General features: G+C 42.4%; 1 protein-coding gene and 1 pseudogene across 1 annotated transcript in view; both read right to left on the bottom strand.

Moving 5' to 3' along the window:
* Positions 1–1,534: 1,534 nt before the first annotated feature.
* LOC112990862 (olfactory receptor 2A12-like) lies at positions 1,535–2,311 on the bottom strand (annotated as a pseudogene).
* Positions 2,312–5,921: 3,610 nt separating this feature from the next.
* LOC112990868 (antigen WC1.1-like) overlaps positions 5,922–24,318 on the bottom strand; it is a 29,933-nt gene continuing 11,536 nt past the window's right edge. Inside the window, exons 3-16 of the mRNA XM_026112890.2 lie at positions 22,990–23,298; positions 21,122–21,436; positions 19,982–20,293; positions 18,143–18,460; positions 17,071–17,385; positions 13,604–13,918; positions 12,790–12,852; positions 12,389–12,703; positions 12,158–12,193; positions 11,710–11,847; positions 10,935–11,030; positions 10,124–10,207; positions 8,141–8,293; positions 5,922–6,537 (exon numbers count right to left, since the gene is read on the bottom strand). Coding sequence (XP_025968675.1) covers positions 6,428–6,537; positions 8,141–8,293; positions 10,124–10,207; positions 10,935–11,030; positions 11,710–11,847; positions 12,158–12,193; positions 12,389–12,703; positions 12,790–12,852; positions 13,604–13,918; positions 17,071–17,385; positions 18,143–18,460; positions 19,982–20,293; positions 21,122–21,436; positions 22,990–23,298 — 2,879 coding nt within the window. The 3' untranslated portion in view covers positions 5,922–6,427. The remainder of the gene's footprint in view (positions 6,538–8,140; positions 8,294–10,123; positions 10,208–10,934; positions 11,031–11,709; positions 11,848–12,157; positions 12,194–12,388; positions 12,704–12,789; positions 12,853–13,603; positions 13,919–17,070; positions 17,386–18,142; positions 18,461–19,981; positions 20,294–21,121; positions 21,437–22,989; positions 23,299–24,318) is intronic.

The following is a 24,318-nucleotide window of genomic DNA, read 5'->3' as shown; positions in this document are numbered from 1 at the left end:
TTATGCAAACTGAAAATAGGAACTTCCTCTTTAAAGTAACTTCATATCATTAATAACTGAGGTGGTTTTTTAAAAAATAAAATAGCAAATAAAGTCTTTGTTGGAAAAGAGAGATTATTACTTCCTTTCTAACAGTTTGCAGCAATTTGGGAATTAAACTGCTCTTCCTTCTTCTCATGCAAGGGGAGTTTACAAAAATATAAGAGAGTAAGTATATTGGAAATGATATCAACATGTTGAAAGGAAAATTAACACATGGAAAAGAATATTAAAAAGTGCTTCCGCAAGGAGAGCTTCAGCATGAACAGGCAGTGGACTCTTGGGTTGTTCAGTTTGCAATTCCCTGCATAAAGGGTAAGAGTGAAATAAAAGAAGCACTTTCACTACCTTCTCTTAAATTCCTAAGAATAAACTCAGTAAAGTTACTGTAATGCATTAGGTAGATTAGAAGCTCCTTTTACTACTAATATTAGAAATTAGTGCTATCGTTAAATTATTGGGAGGAAAGTTTCCTCTCTGTCCTGGTGCCTGTTCCTGAGGTAGACATTAGTCCTTCTTTCCTTTCTCCTCCCCTTCCTTTCACAAGATGAGGTGGAGTTTGCAGTGGTCATTGATGAGCATGCTTTCTGGAGTGTGAGGATCCAGACTATTCTCTCTAAAAGAAGGAGATTTCAATTTTGACCTTGCAGTGCAATTGGAGAAGGACTTTCTGGAAATACACCTTTTTTAGGGGGCTAGGTTCATCTCAATGCCCTCCAAAGCACTGCCAGATGTAGGGTGAGTTCCTGCTTCCTGTTTGCTGTACAGGGCTTCCCTCTGTGCCTATACTCATGGGCAAATTTCTTCCAAAAAGTGGGCAGCCAACCTTCTTAGATCCTGAGTTTTCCAATGCAGCTGCTGCCTCCCTGAAGGTTGGCACTATATATGGCTCGGATCCCAAGGCTTCTTGAACATATCTAGCACACAGGTCCTTGCAGATGGCTTGTGCTCTGTGCTTTACTCTGATACACTACCCTGACAAAAACAGTCTCAATCCATTGGCTTCAGTCCCATTAATCATTAGCCTAAATACTAGGTAGGTTTTTAGTAAACGAAGTCGAGGTTCAACAAATTTTAAAGCAAAGTTATGCATTGGAATAGGCATTAGAATTTGAAACAAAAAAGTTAAAAGTTAAATAAACACAAAATGTAAATTAAGTTGTACTTAGTAGCAAAACACTTGCCTACTTGGCCTGGTGTCTAGAACCCAAAATTCAGTTCTTGAGATGTTTGAAGAACCCAGGGAATTTGTATCATGTGACAGCTCTGACTTTTAAATGCTCCTTAAGTTAAAGATTTACTCTTTTCTGTCTTCTTTGTAGATTTTCTAGTTCAGCTGCTTACAAATGCTAGTTCAGTGGCTTATATCCTGGGCATGTTTTTGAAGCATTCCGCACTTGAATACTTTCTTATGAAATACAACAAATTCCCAGCCAGAATAAGTCTGCCTCCCTCAGAACATTGTGATCCTTTGCATCACTTTCACTATACCTCCTTACATCTCCTTGTTCCTCAGACAATATATCATGGGATTGAACAAAGAGGTGGTGACAGTGTAGAAGAGAGAAACCATTTTGTCCTGATCTGGTGAACGGCTAGACCCAGGTCTCATGTACATGAATGGCAGCACTGCCGTAAAATAGTAAGACCGCTGTAAGGTGTGAGGCACAGGCTGAAAATGCTTTGAGCTGTCTCACAGCAGTGTGAATCCTTGAGATGGCCACAAGGATTTGGATGTAGGAGATCAGGATCAAGCAAAAAAAGGCGAAGAAGAAGAAGAATGTCAATAACAAATACAGTGATTTCATTCATGTGGGTGTCAGTACAAACGAGTTTAAGTAGTGCCAGGATATCACAGTAGAAGTGGTTAATCACATTTGGGCTACAAAGTGGCATCTGCAAGGTCCGAACAGTATGAATCATAGTGAGAAGAAAGCCACATATCCAAGCTGCTGCTGCCAGCCCTATGCAAATTCTATGGTTCGTGATCAGAGTGTAGGACAGTGGATGACATATTGCTATGTACCGATCATAGGCTAATAAAACACATTCAGTGATGCCTAAGACCAGAAAGAATTATATTTGAAACCCACACCCAGCAAAAGAAATAATTCTCTTGGGATTCAAGAGGTTGGCCAGCATTTGAGGGGACAGTGCTGGATATGTAGCAGATGTCTACACATGAGAAGTCTCTCAAGAAAAAGTACATAGGTGTGTGGAGCTGGCAATCCAGCCAGGTCAGTACCAGTATGATCATATTTCCCACCAGAGCAAGGGCGTAGATGACAGTAAACAACCCAAACTGTAGAAGCTGCACTTTTGAGCTACTGGAAAGACCCAGGAGAAGGAATTCAGTCAGAGAAGTTTGGTTCTCCATCTTTGCTTTTTCCTGCTTTCTCTGAAATGGTAGAAAAAAAGTCATGTGAACTGCATTACCATGTTAAATGTGGAGATGAATTTAAGAGAGGGGCCTGGCATGATTTTGCATGGAACTCTTTCTCTGCTTCTACCTAAATTTTCCTTGCCAATTAGAACAAGCCAAGCAGAGCATATATAACAGAATAAAATTAAATACAACATTATTGTATATTAGTGATGGAAGAAATAGACAAAAACTTAAAGCTTCTGCATGAACAGATCCTGTAAATGAACTATTTTCAAATTACCTCTGACAATGCTCACAGTGAAAAGCAAGATAAGGAAATGAAATGCATAGAGAGAGGGGGAAACAAAAAACATTCTATATGCCCTATAATTTATTATTTGTTGTATGATAGTGCTGAGAAACCCTGCCATAGAGCCAAGGTAGGTATGGTCTAGACAACTGCCTGTATTTGTAGGTGTTAGGGCTAACAAATGTTCTATTAAAAATCACTGAAAATTATAATTTAAGATCACAAACAGTATTTTCTCCTCTGTTATTAAACTAACTCCTGTGGCTTTGAAAGCAAGACATATGTATGAGAATATCAGCTTTAATATAGAGAAAAATGTTTTCTATATGACTAATACTATTACTTTGTGTTGATAATTAAGAGAAAAATGAAAGTAATCTACTGTTGAGTCCCAGTGTAGTGTTTATCTTCTCTTTATATCTTGTTCTTTTTGAACATAGAGTGAAAAAAGACACATGCAGGTAATAATCCTGCCATTGCAACTGAATTTTGACTCAGGCAGAACAGTAATCTCAGTCAGTAGAAACTTTGCTATTTGAAAAGCTCCATAGCCTGTCCTGTAATATGCATGAAGGTGAAAGATGTTAAAAATATTGAAGTTCTTGGTTTTTTTGTTTGAGTTGATGTAAGCTTGGAGCATAATATTTCATTCTCTTTTGAAAAAATAAAAGAATCTTATGATTATTCTTTTGTTGTTTATGCTGAGGATATTCAGAAGACATCAAATCAGATGGTGACACAAGTCTCATCACCTTTCCTTAACTTCCTTCTCATCAATATCTCATAGGGAGAAATCCTCTGACATGCAGCAAGGGCCTGATCAGACTCTCATGATGACATGCAGGAGGGGGGTATCTTAGCTTCAGCTGATTGACCTTAACATCTTCATTGTTCAGTCCTCCACTCCAGTATCTGATCTCAGTCTGTGGTGCTTCAGTAGTTAATTTAGAGAGGGTTCAGTACAAATTAAAACACAATTCCTGCTGCTATGGCGAATGAGCCTTACATCTCTGGCTCTCCATAGCAGGGCTGTGGTGGTGGTGGTGGTGGTGTCTTAAAATGATTTCAGCCTCCTTCCCCTGTGGTGACCCCCTTTCCAGAAAGAGTTTTGCTGCCGTTACCTTTAATGCTTAAATTATTGAAGGGGAAGGGGTCATGCTTTGTGATACTTAAACTGTAAACTGACCCATCCTGTGCACTCATATTGCTGTCTTTCTTTAAGGGCAGAATCTTTAAGGATCTCTGGGAGAGCCCCAGCTCTTTAGAAATTGCCTATATTCCCTTGGATCAGGGTCTTTATCTGAGCATCCTTGGAAACATAGACCCTTTGTGAAGCTGAGAATAATACTGGCTGATCCTGGGTTGTCCTATCCACCCAGCTCTTCTTTACAGGCAAGATGGCATGTGTTTGTCTACTGACAGGAGCCATGAGAGATTTATCTTTCCAGTATACATACACTATTTATGTTATTTACGGATTTAAGTGTTGTTCAGGAGTAGGAATTAAAGGACGTATAGGGAAGAATAGGTATGGGAGGATTGAAAGGATCAAACAAAGCAAAACAAAGTGAGGTTAAAATTTGTACCTTTTGTTCTTCCCCATAGTTCAATTTTTTCTACAGTATGTCGAGTTTTGCTGCCTGGCACCATAGGGTTTGAGTCTCTCTCTAAGTTGAGGTTACTTCTTTGCAATGGTGTGTTTTTCTTTTATACCTGATTTTTTTCACATGTTTGAAGGTTCGATTTGTGGACACCTTGGCTTTAGCCTGATTCTCTCAGGTTTCCTACTGCTCTATAGCTAATATAGTTTGTTGATTTAGTACTTTGAAGTGATCTATTACTTACAGAAGGGCTGGTACATATTCTTGTAAGTGTCTCTTTTCATTCCACAAGGTGCAAATCCCACCTACTGTTTCCCTCCATCTGTATCTCATAGCCTGCCTGTCAGGTCTTACTGATAATGCTGGAGAAGCACCCAGCAAGTCTTTCCTCAGAGGCTTGGCTCCTGTGACAGGTTCTCCTGTGATGTAGGTTTAACGAGGGAAGAAGTATATCACTCCTGCCTGGAGCTAGATGTCCAGGTGGCTGCTTTACCTTAGGCTTTCTTCTAACCAAGTGCCTTGTCTCTGCCAGACTTGCCTTTCCTTTTCAATTTCCTCCTCACTACTTTCAGCCTAGCTCAGAAAGGATAATATCAGACAAGTCAAAACATCCTTTGCATTACAGAATAACAAGCACTCCTACACTCTTGCAATATCCCACAGGGAAGCTCCATTCAGTGCTGCCTCAAGACATACACGAAAGTGAAGGTTTGCCAGGCTACTCAGTAATATAAAGCAGTATTTAGTTCATCCCAGTGCCACCTCTTCTGCCTTAGTCCTTGGTACGAGATCATGAAGTGTCCTAATGCTAGGCTAACGAAGTTAGTGAGTTCCTTTCAGAGAGGATTTGCTTGTCTGTCTGTTTCTTCTGCTGTTTGGGATGAGCTCACATTTCTTTCTGTATCATGATGACTAGAACAACTGTTCTTAGTGTTTTTACATATAAGTGAGAGTCTCATCTAGATTATTGAGAGTCTCGCAGGTATTGCCCCTTGACACACCTTTATGCTGGAATGTGCTAGGCAAATACTCAGCAGCCTGTATTTCCATGAGAACTTCTGATCAGTTTACTCAGTTCCCAAAATATATCAAATCCTTGTTGAAGTTTCAGCCCTTCTCCTTAAGACAATTAGGTGAGCTGAATGAGGGACATAAAATAACATTAGGTCACATTCTTAAATAAGTCAACAGCTTTGTTAAGGAAGTGGAAGGGTAGGGCTCAGATTTTGAAGGATAAGTGGAGGACAAGACCAGTGACAGATTGTAGGGGAGTCTTTCTGTTTCAAGATCTGAGACAAATTTCATTAGGAGCCAAGAGTCAATAAGACTTCACCTTCTATTCTATGAACATGTGGGCTTTTTCAGTTTGCCTTCATGTGATTTAAAAAGATGACATAGATATGACCACCACCTGCCATATGTGGAAGGAAATTAAACTTTCACTTACTGTATGACTGCTGTGACTTTGGGAGACAATAAATCATCATGATATAGACAGAGAAAAGAGAAGAGAAGCTTTTCCCTCCAATCAAATCTGTGATGCACTTGTATGTAATTCAAATGACAGACCTGTATTTAAAGGAAGGACAAGAATATTCTTGCTGAATTTCTCACAGAACACTATCTAGAACATTAATTCGAGCCCTCACATTCTATGTGACGAGCAACAATATTCAGAAGAAGAAATGTAACTTTGATGATTTTCTTTCAGTTCAGTCTCCATTCCTAATAATCTCCAGAAAGCTTCCCAGTGTTTTGGGAGGAGAAACAGAAATTTGGGAACAGATCTTTAAATAGTTATTAATAAGGAAATACCATAAGTTGAAATATTAACTCAGTAGGAAAAAAATAAGAATGAAAATATTTAGAAATAAAAATCAGAAACTGTCCAGGCAGACTTGGCAATAAGAAATTCGAAGGGAAATAAGAAGAGATTTTTCTTAACAGTCAAACTTGTGTTTCTTCTAAATATGTAATACCTCTCCTGAAAAAAAAAAAAGGTAGGTAAACAAATACTAAGTGAAGGTTGCTCTGGTTTTGCTAGTACTTCATTAGCATTTTATAAACAGAGATCTATTTGAAAAAGAGTTTGGTATTGTCCAGCAGTCTTTGTCAGTGTCCCAGCTCTTCAATGTCATCATAAGCTATATCTTCAACAGGAGGGGATGAATCCTCTCTCTCAGCCTCAGAGGTCCTTTTTCTTGGTGCATTAGGATTCCAATCTGAAAACATGAAGGGAAGGATACTGAGATAAATGCATATTCTGTATGTATTACCTTTACATGGTTGTGCAGCTGGCAGCAAGGGCTGTCAATTATCTCCTCCAGATGTGAGAACCATAGATTTGCATGGCTGTGAAAGATCTGAAAATCCGTTGTCTCATCCTGCTTCCCCCTACATACACATATACCCCAACATCACTCATACTGTTCCCAGAAAACAGGTTACTGATCTAACTTTGAACATTTCTGATAACGGCAATTCTTCAATATCCCTCAATAACCCATCCCATATTTTACTGCCTTAAGTGTTAGAAAGCTTTTTGTTTTTGAGAATGACAGAGGTTCTCAATACAACTGAGCAGATTAGTGTGAAGTCAACAGCAGAAGTTCACGAAGACACTGAGAATTAGTTTATGTGATGTAGAAATTTATATAAGTATATGCATAAAGTAGAAAAGAATATAATCATGGTCTGTTTAAAAAAAAAAGTTCTGTAGTGGTTCTCTAATCATTTTGAATCCTAAAATATTTTGATTGTTTTTTCATGACTTCAGTCTGTCAAATATATGTATTACTACCCCAAAGGGTGACATTTAGCCACTGATGAAAGATTGGAAGTTGTTCCAAGATTATATTAAGTGCATAGAGAAAGAAAAGTCTATCTTAACTATTTTCTAATTTTCTTTTTTCTGGATTGACTGGGCCTGATGAAATTCAATGTTAGGATAAAAAAACTAGTTGAATCCCTCTTCCATTCACTATCTACTGTCTTTGTGAACTTAGAACAGGCGGGGCTCTGAAAGACTGGGAAAGTGTGAACAATATATGCTTATCTTTAGGAAGGTGGGGGGGAAGAAAGGAGGTTAGGAATTACAAAACATTCAACTTCAATATCAGAAAAATATGAGAACAAATAAATTACACGTAAGGCGACAGAAGTAAAAAATAGAGGTAGATAACAGCTGTCATGGATTTATCAAAATTAAATCACACAAGATAAATCTAATTTACACAGTTAAGGTCTTAGTATTGTACTGTACAGAAGTACTGAAAAGATTTTTACCACACTTTTTGAAAGATACAGGCCTTCTGAAACAGTCTAGGTGAAGACATTCAGAATGATCAGAGTTCTAGCCAAGAGGACCTATGTAGAAAATTGACTAATTTAGATTGCTTTAGTCTAGGGAAACATAGTGTAAAGCAGAACTGAGGGGAGATATGTTAAGTTTTCAAGGACTTAAAAGGCTGTTACAATGACAACTACAATAAACTCTTCTCTATCCCCACAGTGGTTATAGCAAGAAGTAACAATTTTAATTTGCAGCAGAGAAGACTTACGCCACAGGGAAGAGTTTTATACCTCTAAGGAGAACAAAGCACTGGTATAGATTACCTGTAGAGGTTGTGGAAATGTTCACTGAATGGCTGTAAGAACAGATTAACAAGTGTGACTGGAACAGTGTAGATAGGTAGTGTTCCCACCTTCCAGTGGTTAGGTAAAAACTAGGTCATACCTTAAGGTACCCTCCAGCCTCATTTTCCGTAAGTTCATTACAATAGCTATAGCTTACAAAAACTAGCAGCATGGCTCTTTCATCCTCACCAGTCTGTGAATCCCAGCGTCCTTCACTTTCTTCAGTGACCACAATGATTTCCTGTTTATTCTGCCCTGAAAGAGGATCATCTTTTGGTCCAGGAGCTTCTGTCACATCATCATAATTATCTTCCAGAGTATTTCCAGGCAGTGGAGGGACCTCTGGAACAGGTACAGGCATTAATTTTAATGGGAAGAGATCTTCCCCTAAAGAGAGCAATAATTGATGATCCAGAGATGAATGCTCATAATTCTGACATGATCAGAACGATAAGAAACCAAGAATCCTCCTGCTGACTCTAAGCTATTTCAAACAACAATGATATCTCCCTGATAATTGTTATACATTGCTGTAGCAAGTAGAAAGCATAAACCAAGCATGGAGGATGGACAGAAGGGGTAGGAAGAAGATATGGAAGGAGGCAGTTGGTGATAGGGTTTATTTCACAGTAATTTTACATTTCATTATTGCACAATGACAAATGACTTCTTGTTTATCTCTGTGCAGCACCCGCTTTCTAGTCTTTTCATTACCTTAACCGTCTTCTAAATTTCACTGAAATGGTCTAATTAAGTAGCTTCCCTGGCCTGTTGTTTATGGAGATGTGCTCACAAGCTTTGGCCAAGCCTTTGGAGAAAAATATCTGCAGTTCTTTTTCCCTTCTCTCTCTTTCTCCACTGCCTCTAGAAGGGAGAATCAGTGAAACCAACCACAAATGTTAATGAAGGAAAGCTGCCACAAAGCAGAAGTCTGTTCTTGCAGAGATTTCACCAGGCTGTCTGATCTACTAGAATGATCATGGAGACAAAGACCAGGAAGTGCTGAATAGAGCTAGATGCAAGTTTACTCTGAAGTCACCTGAGTGGCCAGGGCTGGAGGGAACTGGGAATGTTCCCAACAGTAGAAAAGCAAACTGCTCTTATTAAAATTTGGAAATCTGAGGGTAGCAGAGGAGAAGAATTATGAGAAATAAGAAGAGTTTGCTCAGCATAATTCAAAACACTTCATTCTTAAAATTGCTCTGGGAGATAAATAAATTCTAGGCTGCCAAGTTCTGTGAGTAGCCAACTCCCTGATTGTGCAGGGGATGAATGCTCTGTGGTGTATACTTACCTGACAGCCATCTCTCAGAGAATCCTAGTTTTCACTGTTTTATGGTATATATACATAAGCACACACACATAAAATTAAAAGTTAATCAAAGAGCTCTTATTTCACTTGGTGCCCTGTACTCAATATTGAAAATGAATAAGAAAATTATTTGGAATAAGCAAATTAAAAAAAGCTTTTAGTTTAATTTTAAATATTAAAAAATAATAAAATAAAAACAAACCTTAATAAAATAAAAGCAGGAGAAAATAAAATTGAAGACAGCACAGCAGAGAGTCAGGGATATGTGCAAAAATTGCTTGTGCCTTTGGCAGTTGGGTTCATTGAGAGCAGGCAGTAATTTAGTGAACTTTTTGACCTGCTGTAGGAAAACTTCAGTTCTTCAAACCCTCAATCTCCCCCAGCTTTTTCACATAAAAATAAACATCTGGCAAACTGCATTTTCCATCAGATAACTCAAGTGAAAATTCCCTAATCAGCTCCAATGATATGCCAGTATTCTTATTCTGAGCATGTTTTTTCTCACTCTTGGTTTTCTCCAGGTATCTCAGAAAGGGAGGAAGAGGTTACAGCCACAGTTTCTGGGAGAAGCAGTTGTGAAATTGTTGGGTTTGTGTGGCTGGATCCTGTGAAGAGTGCAATACTACTAGCAAACATTTATTTTCCACTTCTTCTTTATAAAAGACTAGCACTTGTATTTCAGATTGTATGACACTTTGACCACAAGATTTAAACACAAGTTTTCAGCAGCCCTCTACCTAACATCACTAGTGGACATAAAATGCAGTGAAAAAATTTTAATCACTGATAGTACTTTGCAAGTTAAAAGGTACCCTGATACTTGGATCTCTTTCTTTGTAAGACCTCCCATCTTCCATTACCTTGTGTTACTCCTGGACCATTTTCTTCATCACTGTCCCCACTGTAAAACTGTGCTTTTGGTGGTGAACCCTCTGGGTGGGACTCTAGACAGATGAGAAACAGTGTGGTAGCAGAGTAAACCTTCCTGAACTGGTAAGACTGCATCGTGAGAGAAAGAGTAGGCAAAAATAACACTATCCAAGGCAAATAATAGGAGGTTTAATGTGACTGGTTTAATGGATTATATATGTCTAGATTATTAGTCTATAATGTAGCTGCATATCAAAGCATCTGTGGCAATATGTGAGGGACACAGCGGAGATATCAAAGTACTCAGGTGCTTGCTTGGAAGAGAAATAAAGGCTTGGGCGGTCAGTATTACTGCTACTAGGCCTAACACTAGAATATCCAGGAATGCTCCAGAGGCCCCATAACACAACTAATGGATCATGGAAGAGGCAAGCCTTGAAGGGAGGAAGCAGTTAACAGCAGTAAGCCTACAGAAACATGTGCCTGCCGGGAGAGAGAGAGAGATTACTTCCTTATTTATTCCCATCTTAAATAACTTCTTACCCTAAATCCCAGCAAAAGCAATTTTTCTTGACCCATACTGATGTATACTCTATGGCTGTAGTATGGGCAGCATAAAATGAATTGTCCCCAGGAGTGAAATTTGCAGAGCTGAGTGGGCAGGAAACTGCTCTCCTCAAGTCTGCGAACTGTTCAGTTACCCTGTAAGCCTGGAAGCTGCAAAGTTTCAGACTGGGATCTGGGTCACCAGAAGGAAATGGCCTGTGTTATTTTCCTCTGACAAGAACAAGATGCACAGACCTGAGAGGCCAGTCACCTGCTGCTTCTCCCCCATCAGGCTGTAATCGATCTCTTCATAGATGGCCTCTGAGAAGGGGTCATAGGATTGTCTGGAGCCTAAAAGTAAAAGGCTGTTACCATTCTCACATAGTCTCTGCCCATACTCAGACAGAGGTGATGAAAAGGAGTGAGCCAAAGGGGTCTGCATGGCCTGGTTACAACCTACAGAGTCACAGAGAGGTACTGACTGAGAACAGGCTTGAAGAAAAACACCCTGACAAGGAGACAGTAGGTATTGGATGGAGGAGCAGGTTGGTTTACAAATCATTTGAATTTATTCTGTATTAAATCAATGCAGCAACTAGAAACTTAACAATTGTCTTAGCTGTGTGTATTCCAGTTGCTGCACTGATTTAATACCCTAAAATAAAAGCCACCTGCTAGTCAGGTGGTTGCACTCCCTGGTGTTTTTGCTTCTCACTTTCTCACTCTAAAACTGCTTCTCCACACTGATGTCCTTTTCCACTCTCATGTGAAACCTCATGTCTCCTCCTCTCTGTTCCTCTCCTCACAGGTGTCAGCACTGCAAGATGTGCATTGAGCAAGGCAGGGCTGAAGTCTCCCAGTGCTCCTGCTGGCTCCTGCAAGCTCCCAATTGCATGGTTGGGTTCTTTCCATACCAGAAGGTGATGAAAACCTTAGCATGACTGCAGCTGGTACTCACCTCAGCCCACCCCAGCTTCACTACTCTTTCAAACATGCACTTCAAACCCAGCCACTTCAAGGAGGGACCAACCTCTCTGCTGTGCCCTGGCACTTTGGAACTGTCCGCCGAGAATGGCAAGCACCAGGCAGAGAACGGCCCCCAGGACAATGCAGAGGATGACAGGTGTTGTCACTCTCCCACTCTCTGCTGCAGGGTGATGAGGAGGATCTGAATGGAAATGAGCAAGCAAGAGGTAAAGAATCAGGTGGCCCAAAGGGTTGTTCCTGTGTAGTCTCCTGCTGTGCCTGTGCTAGAAGGGTGATGACTGTATCAGAGGCAGGTCACCTGCTGCCCTTTTTAGCTCAAAGAAGCTAGAAGTCAACAGCTGAGGCTAGTGCCGCTCAGCCCTCCATTACAAATACGCTCCAATTCATGAGAAGGGATCTCCCACAGTACTACTGACTTCCTTGCTATGAACTATCTGGACGTTAAACCCTCACTTGATAGGGGAAAGAAAGGGGGAAAGGGAATATTTCACCTGCTCTAGTGGGTGATGATGTTGTTTCCATCACACCTGCAAGAGAAAGGAGAGTCTAGATTAAGGAAGAGGTAATTGTGGAAAAAAGGGAGAACAACTTCACATCATCTGTGACATTCCTTCAGTCAGGATTGTGGTAGGGCTAGTCATTTGGATGTACAGCTGACAATACATTCCTCTGTTCACCTCCTCCTGAGATCTGTGTAATGAACCGAAGGACCAGTCACTAACCAGAACAATCAACAGCAGCATCTTCCTTATGATCACAGTTCTTGTCAGATAAGAGCTGGGCAGGACAATCCCAAAGAGACAGCTCTGTCCCTTTGCAGTGCACCTTTTCCAACCAGATGGGACCAGTCCCTTTCCCAAAAGCAGCTTCTCTCAGAGCAGACACAGCAGATCCACAACCCAGCTGTCTGCATACAACGTTAGCATCTGCCATGTCCCAGGAATCATCACAGACTGTTCCCCAAGAACCCTGGTGCCAAATCTCCACTCTGCCTGTGCATCGGTCTTCTCCTCCTGTGACACGTAACTTCTCCTTGTCTGCAAAAAACAGAAGCCTGCTATATCACTTGAATAGCAGGAAGGTCCAGAGGGACCAAGAAGTTAAAATAAAGAAGTAGCAGTACCTGTACAACTTGTAGAGTTTGGACACTCAGCAAATGCAGCTGGAGTCACTACACTTTTTCTTCCTACAGAAATTAAATGCTGAACTAAATGGTTTGATTATTCTTTGGAAAGAATAACAGAGTAGAAATTGCCTGAATATTAATCACCAAGTTCATTTTTCCTGTAATATATATATGGCCTATTTAGTATTTGGTGGATCAATGTTTGGCTGTTGCTGTGAATTAAACAAACTTCCTGGCTGTGCTTTCCTTCTTCTCTAGTGAAGTAAATGCAGTCATATTCAAGAGGTCTGAATGTCATCTCAAACTCATTTCTGTTACAGTGGGAACCCACAGATAAGGAATACTGTCATAAGAGCAGGCACCAGAAATGGACCTTTAGAGCTGAACTGATTCATACATTTGCATATGGTTATGTGCTTGCACATGTGTGTACATATACAGTTGCATCCATTTGCCTACACAGATGTGCACAAACATAAATGCATCTAGACTTCTTGAGAAGTCTAATCCTAACTCAGATCTCACAGACTAACTGCATTTCCTAGATTTTTACCATAAAAATGTGCAATGACACCATCTTATGAGAGCCTTCCCTGTGATCTACACTAGATAAATGCACTGGACAACACTCATTTCATTTATAATTCACTTATTTACATCAAGGATGTCAACAAAGAAAAATGTTTGTGCCATTTTTGTGCAAATAATCTATAGTGGAAAACAAATGAACATGAGGTAAGTACGGGCATCTACATATACATGTGCATGCTTACGTGTATGTCTGGGGTGGGGGAGGTGCTTTTGTAATTACCTGTGCAAGAAATATGGGTCTCTTCTGCTCGATTATCACATGACTGAGGATGCCAGGGATCTGACTGACATTGCCAGAGAGAGCTATGTTGCTCAGTGCACTCAATGTGGTCCAGCCATGTGGGCCCAGAACCTCTGCCATATTGGAAGTCTCTTGCGATTTCTCCACCATCTCCACAGTTCAGGTGTCTGCATACAGTTATTGCAGTGAGTTGAGACATCCGATTGGAGCAAATGCTCCCCCATGTCCCATTGTAGAAAACTTCTAGCCGCCCAGCACAGTCATTGCCATTCACCAGCCTTAGAGCCAGGAACTCTAGAAGTGAAGACACAAAGATGGAATTCAAAGGGTCTGATTCTGCTAGGAACTTGACTGTGATGAGTGAAATCCAGAACCTGCTAACAGTCCTGTCCATTACTTTGAATGAGAGAGTGCCAGAGAAAATCACTCAAAAAACAGCAAGCTCATAAAACCAAAAATCATGTAGTGATATGCTCTGGATAGAAAGCATTCATCAGCATCCACGTAGACTTACAACAGTGATGATCACCCCTGTGGTTGAGAGCATATTTCTTAGATATGTTTGATCAGAGGTGCCATGTGGTCCTCTGACTGGTTGAAATTTTGGCACACGATGGGGCGTTTACCCACAGCTGGAATAGGCTGTGACTGGCACATGGCACTTTATATTTCCTCCCACACAGGTCATCCCTGCAGCCTGCTGCTGCTGAAACCCTGCTATTTATGTCCAATACATTCCATCCAACTTACATCCACTATAAACTCTTAACATCGTCACAATCTTAACATACATGCATTATAAACTCTACCCTTAGTCCCAGGCAATAGGTATTGACATTGTAACAATGTATATATATATATATTCAGTAAAATTTCCCCTCTTGCTCCAGGAACCAGATTGCAGTGGTTAACATCAGGCCAGTCTCAACATATACTTATTATAAAATTCAGACCTTGTACGTGCAAAACACATTACCTTGTAAATTATGTTCTTGGTAAAGTAAAATTACTCTACTCTCTTTATCATGTGTAACGGCACACATTTCTTTGTCCTGTTTCCAAAGGACTGGTAAGTAAACTCCAGTCCTTGAATGATAAGGAGCCCTTCCTTAGGGATTTTGACTACTGCAGGCTTCTCGTTCCAGGTGTTCCCAGGGCTGGCTGGTACTTTATCACCGAGCTGAGCCCAGGTTATATGGTTTTCTTCAGGGCTACTATGACATGTTTCCAGCTTTGTGCAAACTAGCTACACAGCTTCCTGGAGGTGAGGTTCCCACCTAAATCCGTAGGGTTATCTGGGGGAGTAGGAGATTGCCTTTCCCTAGGGCTTTTAGCATGGTTTTAACCCATTGCACAGGTCTACATTTCCAGCTGCCTGAGAATGACAGGAAATATGATATACCAACTGTACTCCATGATCTTCAGCCCATTCTTGGATGGCTCTATTTTTGTGATGACTTCCCTTATCTAATTCTTGCCTAAGCAACATTCCACGGTGACAACGGATATGTTTGTTTTTTCCTTCTGGTGTGCTGCTTGCATTTGTTGTCTGAGTGGGGAAAGCTTCTAGTCACCCTTGTGATAGCTCTGCCACTGTGAGAACATAGCACCTGCCAGTGTTACTGGAGGGTAGCGGCCTGAATAATCTACTTGCCAGGTTTTTCCAAACATCCATTTCTCCCATTCTGTACACTGTTTCATCATTCATACTTCCTGAGTGTGTTGTCCTATTTCACAGATCTCACACTACCTAATTGCTTGTCTTATGGCTTCCTGAGACAAGCCTAAACAGCATTCTCTGCCCCAGTAGTAAATCTGAACCTTCCCAGCATGTCCAGCCATTTCGTGGGCCCACCTGGCTAAAGATAGTTCTTCTTTATGCTCACATCCCAAGCCTATGCTGGCAAGTCAGGTGAGCTGGTCAACTTCATCACTGTATTGCTCTTCTTTGGTTGCTGTTGAATTTGGGATATGTGAACTAAAATGATGTATTAAAGTAGGGTTTTTTCAAGTAGCTGTTATATTATTTTTCATTTTCCTGCTGCCCAAATTGGTTTTCCTCACTGCTGCCAGTTTTCATGATCCTCTTTTCTGAGCCATTTCTGCACTGTATTAGCCACCATCCAGGAGCCTGTATATACATATACCTGGGGCCACTGATGTTCCCAAGCATGCTCCAAGGCTATTTTTCAAGGCCATTACTCTTGCAAACTGACTGGACCCTGCAGTCCCTTCCAGGTGGCAGCTTTTCTTGTAGAGGGGTTTCAAGCAGTGGCTTGCCACCCCTTGTTTCCTGCTGTGGTTTTACAGGATCCATCAGTAAACAAACTCCTTTGTTTATTTTCAGCACTTAATTCATCATTCGTTGGGGCTTTAACAACTCAAGGAGTTTGACCTTCCTCATACTGTTGATTTGCTGGCCACTGGCTCATAAGCTCAACTATTCCTGGTATGCAGTTTGGACAAATACTATCTCCTCTGGTGGAGTGCCTACTTCCAGGAATGCACCTCCAGCTGTGTCGCCAACAATGTCCCCTTCCACGTGTCTCCTCCATTCCTCCTCCCCCTCACAGCTGCTGCTCTTTCTTCAATATATTTGAGCAGAGGCACCACATGCTCCTGTGATTGGTTGAAGTTTTGGTACACAATGGGATATTTACCCTAGTTTCAGAGCCGTCCGGAACAGGCTGTGACTGGCACATGACAATTCTTGACCTCTTCCCATGCAGATCACACCAGCATCCCCCTGCTACAGAAACCCTACAGTTTATGCCCACTATGCCCACACCCACTGTTTTGTTTTTCTTTTTTTTTGGCTAATGCAAAAGCAAGACTTCAGCATGCCTTTCATATTTTGTGGGAATCAAGGGGATATGCTGACTCACCGTGCTTGCAGTCAAGAGAGAGTCAGAGGCTGTCAGTCTCTGCCATTCTCAGCTTCCCCTTCATGTCCCTTCCCTCTGAACCCCTATGGTGAGAACACCTGCAGAAGTTCTCGTGAGGAGTCAGTGACTGGCAGAGTATGTAGTAGCAGGCCCAGCATGTGAAACTACACACCGACCAAATTCACGTCGAGGCCAGGCATGCATATTCTGTTTTGTCAACAACATCTAGCTGCTTCCCAGACAGTAGTTTGTCAAGGTTAGCACAGCTGAGATAAGGAAATAGTTCTAGTAGATTTAAGGGGCCCTGAGGAACAACGAGTTGAGTCCCGCTTGGGCGTCCAACCCGTGTGTCCGACCCATGCCTCCAGCAGCCTCCCATCGGCAACCCCTCTGCACGGTTCCCGGGGCTCCCCGTGCAGTTTGTAGTGTAAATCCTTTATTAAACTTATCCTGTTTAACCCCTTATGAACCTTGAGTGTTTCTCTCTGCCAGTATCCGACCCTCTCTTGCCTGCCTTGTGGTCACAACCCCCACGCTCACCGTGGCATTCCCTGAACACACCTGAGCAGAGGACTCCAGCATCCTCTTTGTGTCGGCAGTTGTGCTGGCCCCATCCACTGGAGGAACATGCCCAGAGATCAGATTCAGCCCCAGTGCAGTTCACATCATCCAGCCAGATCTGTCCTGAGCCTTCTCCATAATGAGCAGAGGCAAAAGCCTTGATGGCATACCCACATCCCAGCTGTTTGCAAACAACGTTGGCATCTGATAGATCCCAGCCATCATCACAGATGGTTCCCCAGATGCCGTCATGATAAAGCTCCACTCTCCCAGCGCAGCGCTTTGTCCCATTCACCAGCCTGATCCGCTTGCTCCCTGCAGGAAGAAACCTTATCTGTCAGCATGCAATATAATGATAATGCACAGGTCAGTGTAATGGCTGTATCCTCGAAGCACTTTTAAGGCATCATGTTCTTGTTATATTCTAGTTCTTTTGTTATGATTAGCTGGGCAGAGTTTCTGTGAGCTAAGACCACGTAAAAGGAAAGGTCTACTTCTGCATCTGTGAAATCTTTGAACAATTCCTATGAGATGCTGCAAAAAGATAGGGGTGTCCAGTCATGCTAAGTGTATGCAGACATCATCTTCTCTTGGAAAGCCTGAGGAGCTGTTTTGTAACTAAACTCATTTTGCAGAAACAGCTTCTGTTACAGATGAGGTTACAAAATAAAATAAAAGTAGAATTTTTCAATTTACAACAGTTTCAATTTACATAGATTTTTAGAAAGACTGCATGACTATAGATATAGAAGTGTCACATAACAAAACCTACTTAATTTCTGAGTAACAATCAGAATGTGTGCCAATCACAGCCAATTTAGTGTTCTATAGATTTCCTTATTCTATTATTTCTCTCTGATTTTATAAGCTAAATTCTTTAAGACATTCAGATGAAAAAAGCACTATGCAAATTACAGTTGTTCCCTTAACTATCACTCATCTCTGAGAATATATATGCAGTTGAGGATCACAAGCTCAGACCCATGCCTATTTAAGATCTGGTGAGACCACAGCACAAGATGAGCTAGAGGCAACACCAAAAAGCGTTCTGTCCTTTTGCACAGTAACTCACCTGAGCAAATGACACCAACATCCTCAGCAACTCCTACTGGCACTGTCTCAGAACAGGAGGTCTTACAGAGCATCAGTTGGGTCTCATTTCCAGCACACTGGACACTTCTTAAACCAACAAGACCCATCCCTCGTTCAGACCTTGAAGGGTAATAGGCTTTTTCGGCCGTTCCACACTGCAGCTGTCTGCATACCACGTCAGCATCCTCAATGTCCCAGTCATCATCCAGGACTCTGCCCCACATACCATGGAGGGAGATCTCAACTCGTCCATCACAGCGGCTCTCTCCACCTGAGAGTCTGAGTGATTCAGCAAGGCCTGGGCTCAAGAGAGTTGGAAAATGAATAACATATACTGCTCTTACCTTGGTAAAAATAACATACAGGTCAGAGATGGAAGTCAGATTTCTACATCTGTGGAAACGTAGTCCTCACCACTGATCAAGCAGACAGTCTCTGTTAAGACTTTGCTTGCCTCCGTGCACACAAAGGTCTGTAATGGCAGTGAAAAAGGCTTCCCCAGCTCAAAGGCTAGATCCTGTGAGGAGTCAGGCACAGTGTGAAGCCCTCTAGAGCAGAACCCTGTTAAGCGAAGTGCTTATGTTGAAACCCTTAGAAGGGCATGCTGCACCAGCATTGACAGCACTCTAAGGGAGCTGGGAGTGCCAGGAGTCTGCATACTGGCCTATAATGAGCATGCCTTTGTCCTGCCAGAATTCACCATCCAGTCAATGCCTGCCCTGTTCACCTCCAGTCCATGTGCAGTATGTTGGTGACATACAAGCAATAAAGCAGCCCAACATTCATAAGGAACTGCCAAAATGAAGTGACACATAAAGGTGCTGAAGTGTTTATCATAAAGGTGAGGATTTCCTGTAGTCTAAGAGAATTCTCTTGGTCAAAAAATGCTTTTAATATTTTCATATGACAAATTATTAATTCTATACATATTTCAGTTGTATTCATTTTTAAACAAAGCGGTAGGTTCACAGTTTAGGGAAGGATTGCTGTGACCCAGAAAAGAGAAACTGATGTAACTGTTTTCTGTGAAAATCGCTCTAGGCCTGATACCTGCATTCATACTTCCTTTTACTCTATGGCCTTACACTGATAAGTGATATGGTGGTATTTAGAATCTGGTCCTTAATGCATAATACAAACAACAAAGGTTTAGCAAAATTTTTGGCTAAAATTTTTTCCTTCAGCTGGTTCTATCCAACCCTGCAGCAATAGGCAACTGTGGAATAGGCTGGAGGAAGTGCTCTGAAGAAACACTGGTTAGTATAGGAGCAGAGTTAAAATCTGGATCTTTGGCAAAGAAACACACATTTGCATGAATACTTTGGTTCACTAAACACAACCAAACATTTACTGTCTCTCACTCACACCCACACACTGGGTCATGCAGTGCAAAGCCTTTATCAGGATCACAAAGGACAGAGGGAGGTGAGGGCAGGATTTTGTCCATAAGCAAAAGTGATACAGGTATATAATGGCCACACAGCTTGAACATGACCTTAATACAGCCACCCCTGAAATGCCATCCCCAGAAGAGGTGGAGGCCCTGGCAGGATGGAAGGGAGTTTGGAAATTGCAAGGTTCAGCCTTACTAGTCATTCCCCTCAGCTTAGCATCAGCCAAAGCACATCTCTTACTGCATCTTCAGGTCTGTATGTCTGGAGAAGTGGAAGGGGAAGGTAGGAGAAGGAAGGGTAGGAGAGGGGAGGCAAGGGGCTCTAAATAGAGGCTGACATACCTGACCTACTTGAGGCATGCTGAGATCATCAAGACTGCTTTGCTCTGAAGCCGCTCCACACATAAAAGGCCATTCCTGACTTACCTGAGCAAACAACAGTGGCTGTTTCTTTGGCTGAACAGGAAGGATTGCCCAAAGTCACATGAGCACAATCCCACAGGCAGGACTCAGTTCCTTCACAGTGAAAAGTGTCTCTCCATACAGGTCCGTTCCCATCCACAAAACGGTGTCCTGTTTGGATGGACTTTGCATAGCCACAGTTCAGCTGATTACAGAGGACACTGGCAGCTTGCAAATTCCAGTGGGAGCCACAGAGTCTTCCCCATTTGTCTCCATGGCGGATCTCCACTCTGCCAGTGCATGTGGTGCCGTTCACCAACCTGGCCCCTGGGCACCCTGAGTAGGAGAGAAAGTGAGTACCAAGATGGCATATTGGTAACTGCTCATGGGCATGATCTGAAGGTGACTGGGAAGTGGGAGTGGGTTTTCCTTAGCTTTCAGGGGTAAAAATTACTCCACGGGGTCACAGGAATTTCCATACTTCATCATATCTACACTTCAGTCCCCTCTTTTTACTGAGAAGAATGACTAGAAATCCAAATCTGATCCCCTTTCCAATTTTTACACTGAGGGCATTAGGTTTCAGGGCCCTGAGTGAACCAATAGGCCTTGGGTCCAGCCTCGCCTGAGACGCTGACCTATGCACCCTTTAGCCATTGGTCCAGGGGAACACTTCGGCTTGGGACCAGGCCTTCAGTCTGTGCCTGAACTATGTTATTGGTGTACCTGCCTCCAGTCCTGTCTCTGGCCCTATCTCTGGCTGCTCCTGACTGGTCCACCCAGATGGACCTTGGACCCAACTGATTATTTTGAGTTGTCTGGGACTGTTGATGGACTCTGTTATCAGCACCTTCCTCTGTACTGTGTTTTCAGATGCTCTGGACTGTTCCCTGGTTGGCAAAGAATTTGCATGTGGACATCCTCTATTGTCCTGTCATTTTCCCTTGTGGAACAGCCTTGCTCTTACTGTTCACTGGCACTAGGAGCATTTCACAGAGAGCAGCCTTGTGGTGCAGGTGCTGTGCAGCCTCAGCTCCTGGAAATGCCTGTAGTAGCAGGCGAAAGATGGAGCTCAGCTCCACAGATACCCTCCGGATTTTGGGTTCATATCTGTCTCAGAGAATGAATTCTTCAGTTCTCTTCTTCCCCCTTTCTGCTGCTTACCTGAACATACCACACGAGCATCTTTTCCAACAGGGCAGTCAGTGTGACCCAGCATACTGACACGACAGTCTCTCAGGTGTGAGCCATTCTTGTCACAGTTGAATGTGCCATTCCAGAATGACCCATTTCCTTTCCCAAAGGACCGTCCACTTGGGATCAATAGGGCAACTCCACAGTCCAGCTGCTGGCAGACAGCATTGGCAGCTGGGAAATCCCACAGGTAGTCACAAAGGCTTCCCCACATGCCTCCATGAAGAAGTTCTACTCTCCCTGAACATGTGGTAGTGCCATTTGCCAGCCTGTACCCCCCATAGCCTGCAGGAAGAATGAAGGAACTTAACAGCGATACTTTTCTTGTCCTATTGCATCAGAAATCACAAGGGAAATCTAATTGCATGGGACCAGCACTCACTCCATCCCAGGCTACTGTGGAGAATGTTTGACCAGGATGCTCATAAACCAGCTCTGAAACAACAAGTTCTTATTGTCCATGTCTGCACTACATGACTAAAAGCCTTGTGACTCTTTAAATTCTGTCTCTCCTCTCAGCACAATACTGCTACTTTTTAACGTCTTAACTTGCAGCATTTCCTTGCATTTGAAACGTGAGAAACTCAGAGCGGGGGCTACCAGTATCACTCTCTCTCTCAGTAGCAGCTTATCTCACATTACTCAGTGTACAGCAGCTGTGGTGTGCAGATTCTTAACTTTCATCTCTGCCATAGGATAAGGCTCTGAACACAGCAGGCCATGCACATCAGCAGATTCACAGTAATGTAATACGACAGTAATGTGGTATGGCGAGGACTGTGGGGCCTAAGATGCCAAGCACTCTTACAGGCAGTGCCAACTGCCAGCCCCATGCAGTCTGCCTATCTTTTCACACTGTTTCTTTCTGCTTTCCAAGCTCTTGCCTCATCTTTGCATTATACTTCCCCTAATGAGACTTTCCTAGTGCAGGATTTCCCCCTGTGCTGTGAATCATGGAGAAGGACAGAAGCAGCAGCCGAGAACTGTCAGTCATTGACATCTAAACTGAGCTGTCTGGCTGCCACAGCTACCCAGTCAGGGCTCCAGATCACCTCGACCAGTGGAATGGTGTCCAAGTCAGGGCTGAAACAGACTGCAGCACTTCAGCTACAAAATGAGCATGTTATATGACAGAGAATTGCCAGCAGCTCTGCCCCCTGTTCAGTTCATCCATTTTGATTTGTGTCCTAAGGAGAAAGTCATAGTTGTTCTGTATATTCATCAGTTTTGTAGTGGGTGGCACAAAGCTAACCATATTTAGAGTCCCCAGCACATAAAAGCAGACATGACTGTACAAAGTTCTTAAATAATGGCACTTGGCATTCATAACAACAGCCATCCAGGCCTCTGACAGCTTTTTTGTAAGCGTTTGTAAATTCTGCCTCCTATCACCTTTTGGGGGTATGTAATTCAGCCTCTCCCTGTTTTATAGTTGGATTAACTGAGGCATTAGGGACTAACACAAACACTATCAGAGCAGAAAATGAACTCATTTCTCCATGCTCCTGGTTGTCTGCTCTGGCCAGCCCTACTCTTATCCATATAAGAAAGACAAGGAAGGAGTTCTCAGCACTAGAGAGCCCATACCTCTATTACCGAAAGAGAAATGGCAGCCCTTTTGAGACCCTCATCCCTGGTGCAGACACTCTCTAGAGTGCATGAGAGGTTGTTGGGCTGTTCTCTTTTACTTCCTTGCTTTCCCTGGATTCGGGTGTGATAGGGAAGCAGTCAGGAACCCTCTGAGGACCACACAAATATGCAGAGACTCTGAACACTGCATTGACAGGAAGAAGACATGTAGGAACATGTAAATTATGGCCATCAGTCCAAAGTCTCACCTGAACATACAACACTGGCATCATGGGAGCATGTCTTACTATGGTGCAACATCCGGGGACAGTGTGCAAGCTGAGTCTCATTCCCAATACACTGAAATTCTTCCTGCCAGATCAGTTCATTTCCTTTTCCGAAGTGAGCTCCTCTCAGGATATCCACAGCCTGCCCACACTCTAACTCATTACATATAACAGAAGCAGCTTTGAAATCAATATGTGAATAACAGACCGTAGCCCAGCTTTCTTCTTGCCTTACTTCCAGATGGCCTGAGCAGGCACTGTCCCCTCCAGTCAGACGCAGTCCAGAGAAACCTAAAAACATTCAAGAAATTTACCACTGAGGGTTGGTTGTGCTGACCTAACTTAATCACTCCCATACCTTCATGGTCAAGATACATAGCGCTCACTTCTCCAAGGACCAGTGACACTTTTAAATAGCCATTGTGGCAATTTCTGTATGCCACTGATAAAAGAAAAAATATAGTGTAGGAGTGCTTATTTTTTAGTATGTGAAAATACTAAATCTTGACCAAGTGTTTGAGAAGCTGAAGAGAAGACATGAAGAAGAAGATTCAATCCCTAACAATACAAGGAGGGAGATTTTGAACACTGAACTGTTGGTGAAGAACACCAAGCAGAAACAATTCAAAAGGCATGGTGTCAACTGGAAGTTGACAGGTTTATTAGTTCTGGCACAGTGCCAGCCCTGCTGGAACCACACTGGTTCCAGTAGACTTAGTTGAATGTCTCTGCACATCACTCCATGGGCTCCAGATTTCCGATGGACTTATTAGCTCAGTTACAATGGGGCTTGCTAGTAGCTCATGCACAGCAGCTCATGAGAGAAACAAGTTGTTCTGAAAACAGCATAACTGTGCTTCTGTGGCACTGCTCCTGAGCTAGTATGCCCTGTTGCACTCCAGCTGCTTCTGCACATAGCGAGCTCACCACCTGTACGTTGCCTCTTTTTTCCCTTTTGTTACCTCCACTTACTGCAGGAATGTCTTGCAGATCAGCATAAAACAACATTTTAGCTTTGTTTTCTCAGCTCACAGATCTACTAGCAGTGAAATACTACAAACTGTATCAGCTTCATCATTGTTATCCCTTGGACATTTATTTTACATCTATTTCTTCTTAGCAGACATAATGTGAATATTGTGATGAATTTGCTTTTGTGCAGTACAGATAATTACCATAAAAATTTGTAACTGTGCAGGGTAATGCAAACTAATGAAAAACTGTGCAGGGAGGAGTGGTAACAGATGGAAAAATGGGAAGCAGCTAAACTGATTATTGATGACTAGTTTTGAGGGGAGTCTTTCAGCATCA

The sequence above is a fragment of the Dromaius novaehollandiae genome, chromosome 1, assembly GCF_036370855.1.
Source record: "Dromaius novaehollandiae isolate bDroNov1 chromosome 1, bDroNov1.hap1, whole genome shotgun sequence".
Taxonomy (NCBI): Eukaryota; Metazoa; Chordata; class Aves; order Casuariiformes; family Dromaiidae; genus Dromaius; species Dromaius novaehollandiae.
This window is presented reverse-complemented; position numbering and strand designations above follow the sequence as displayed.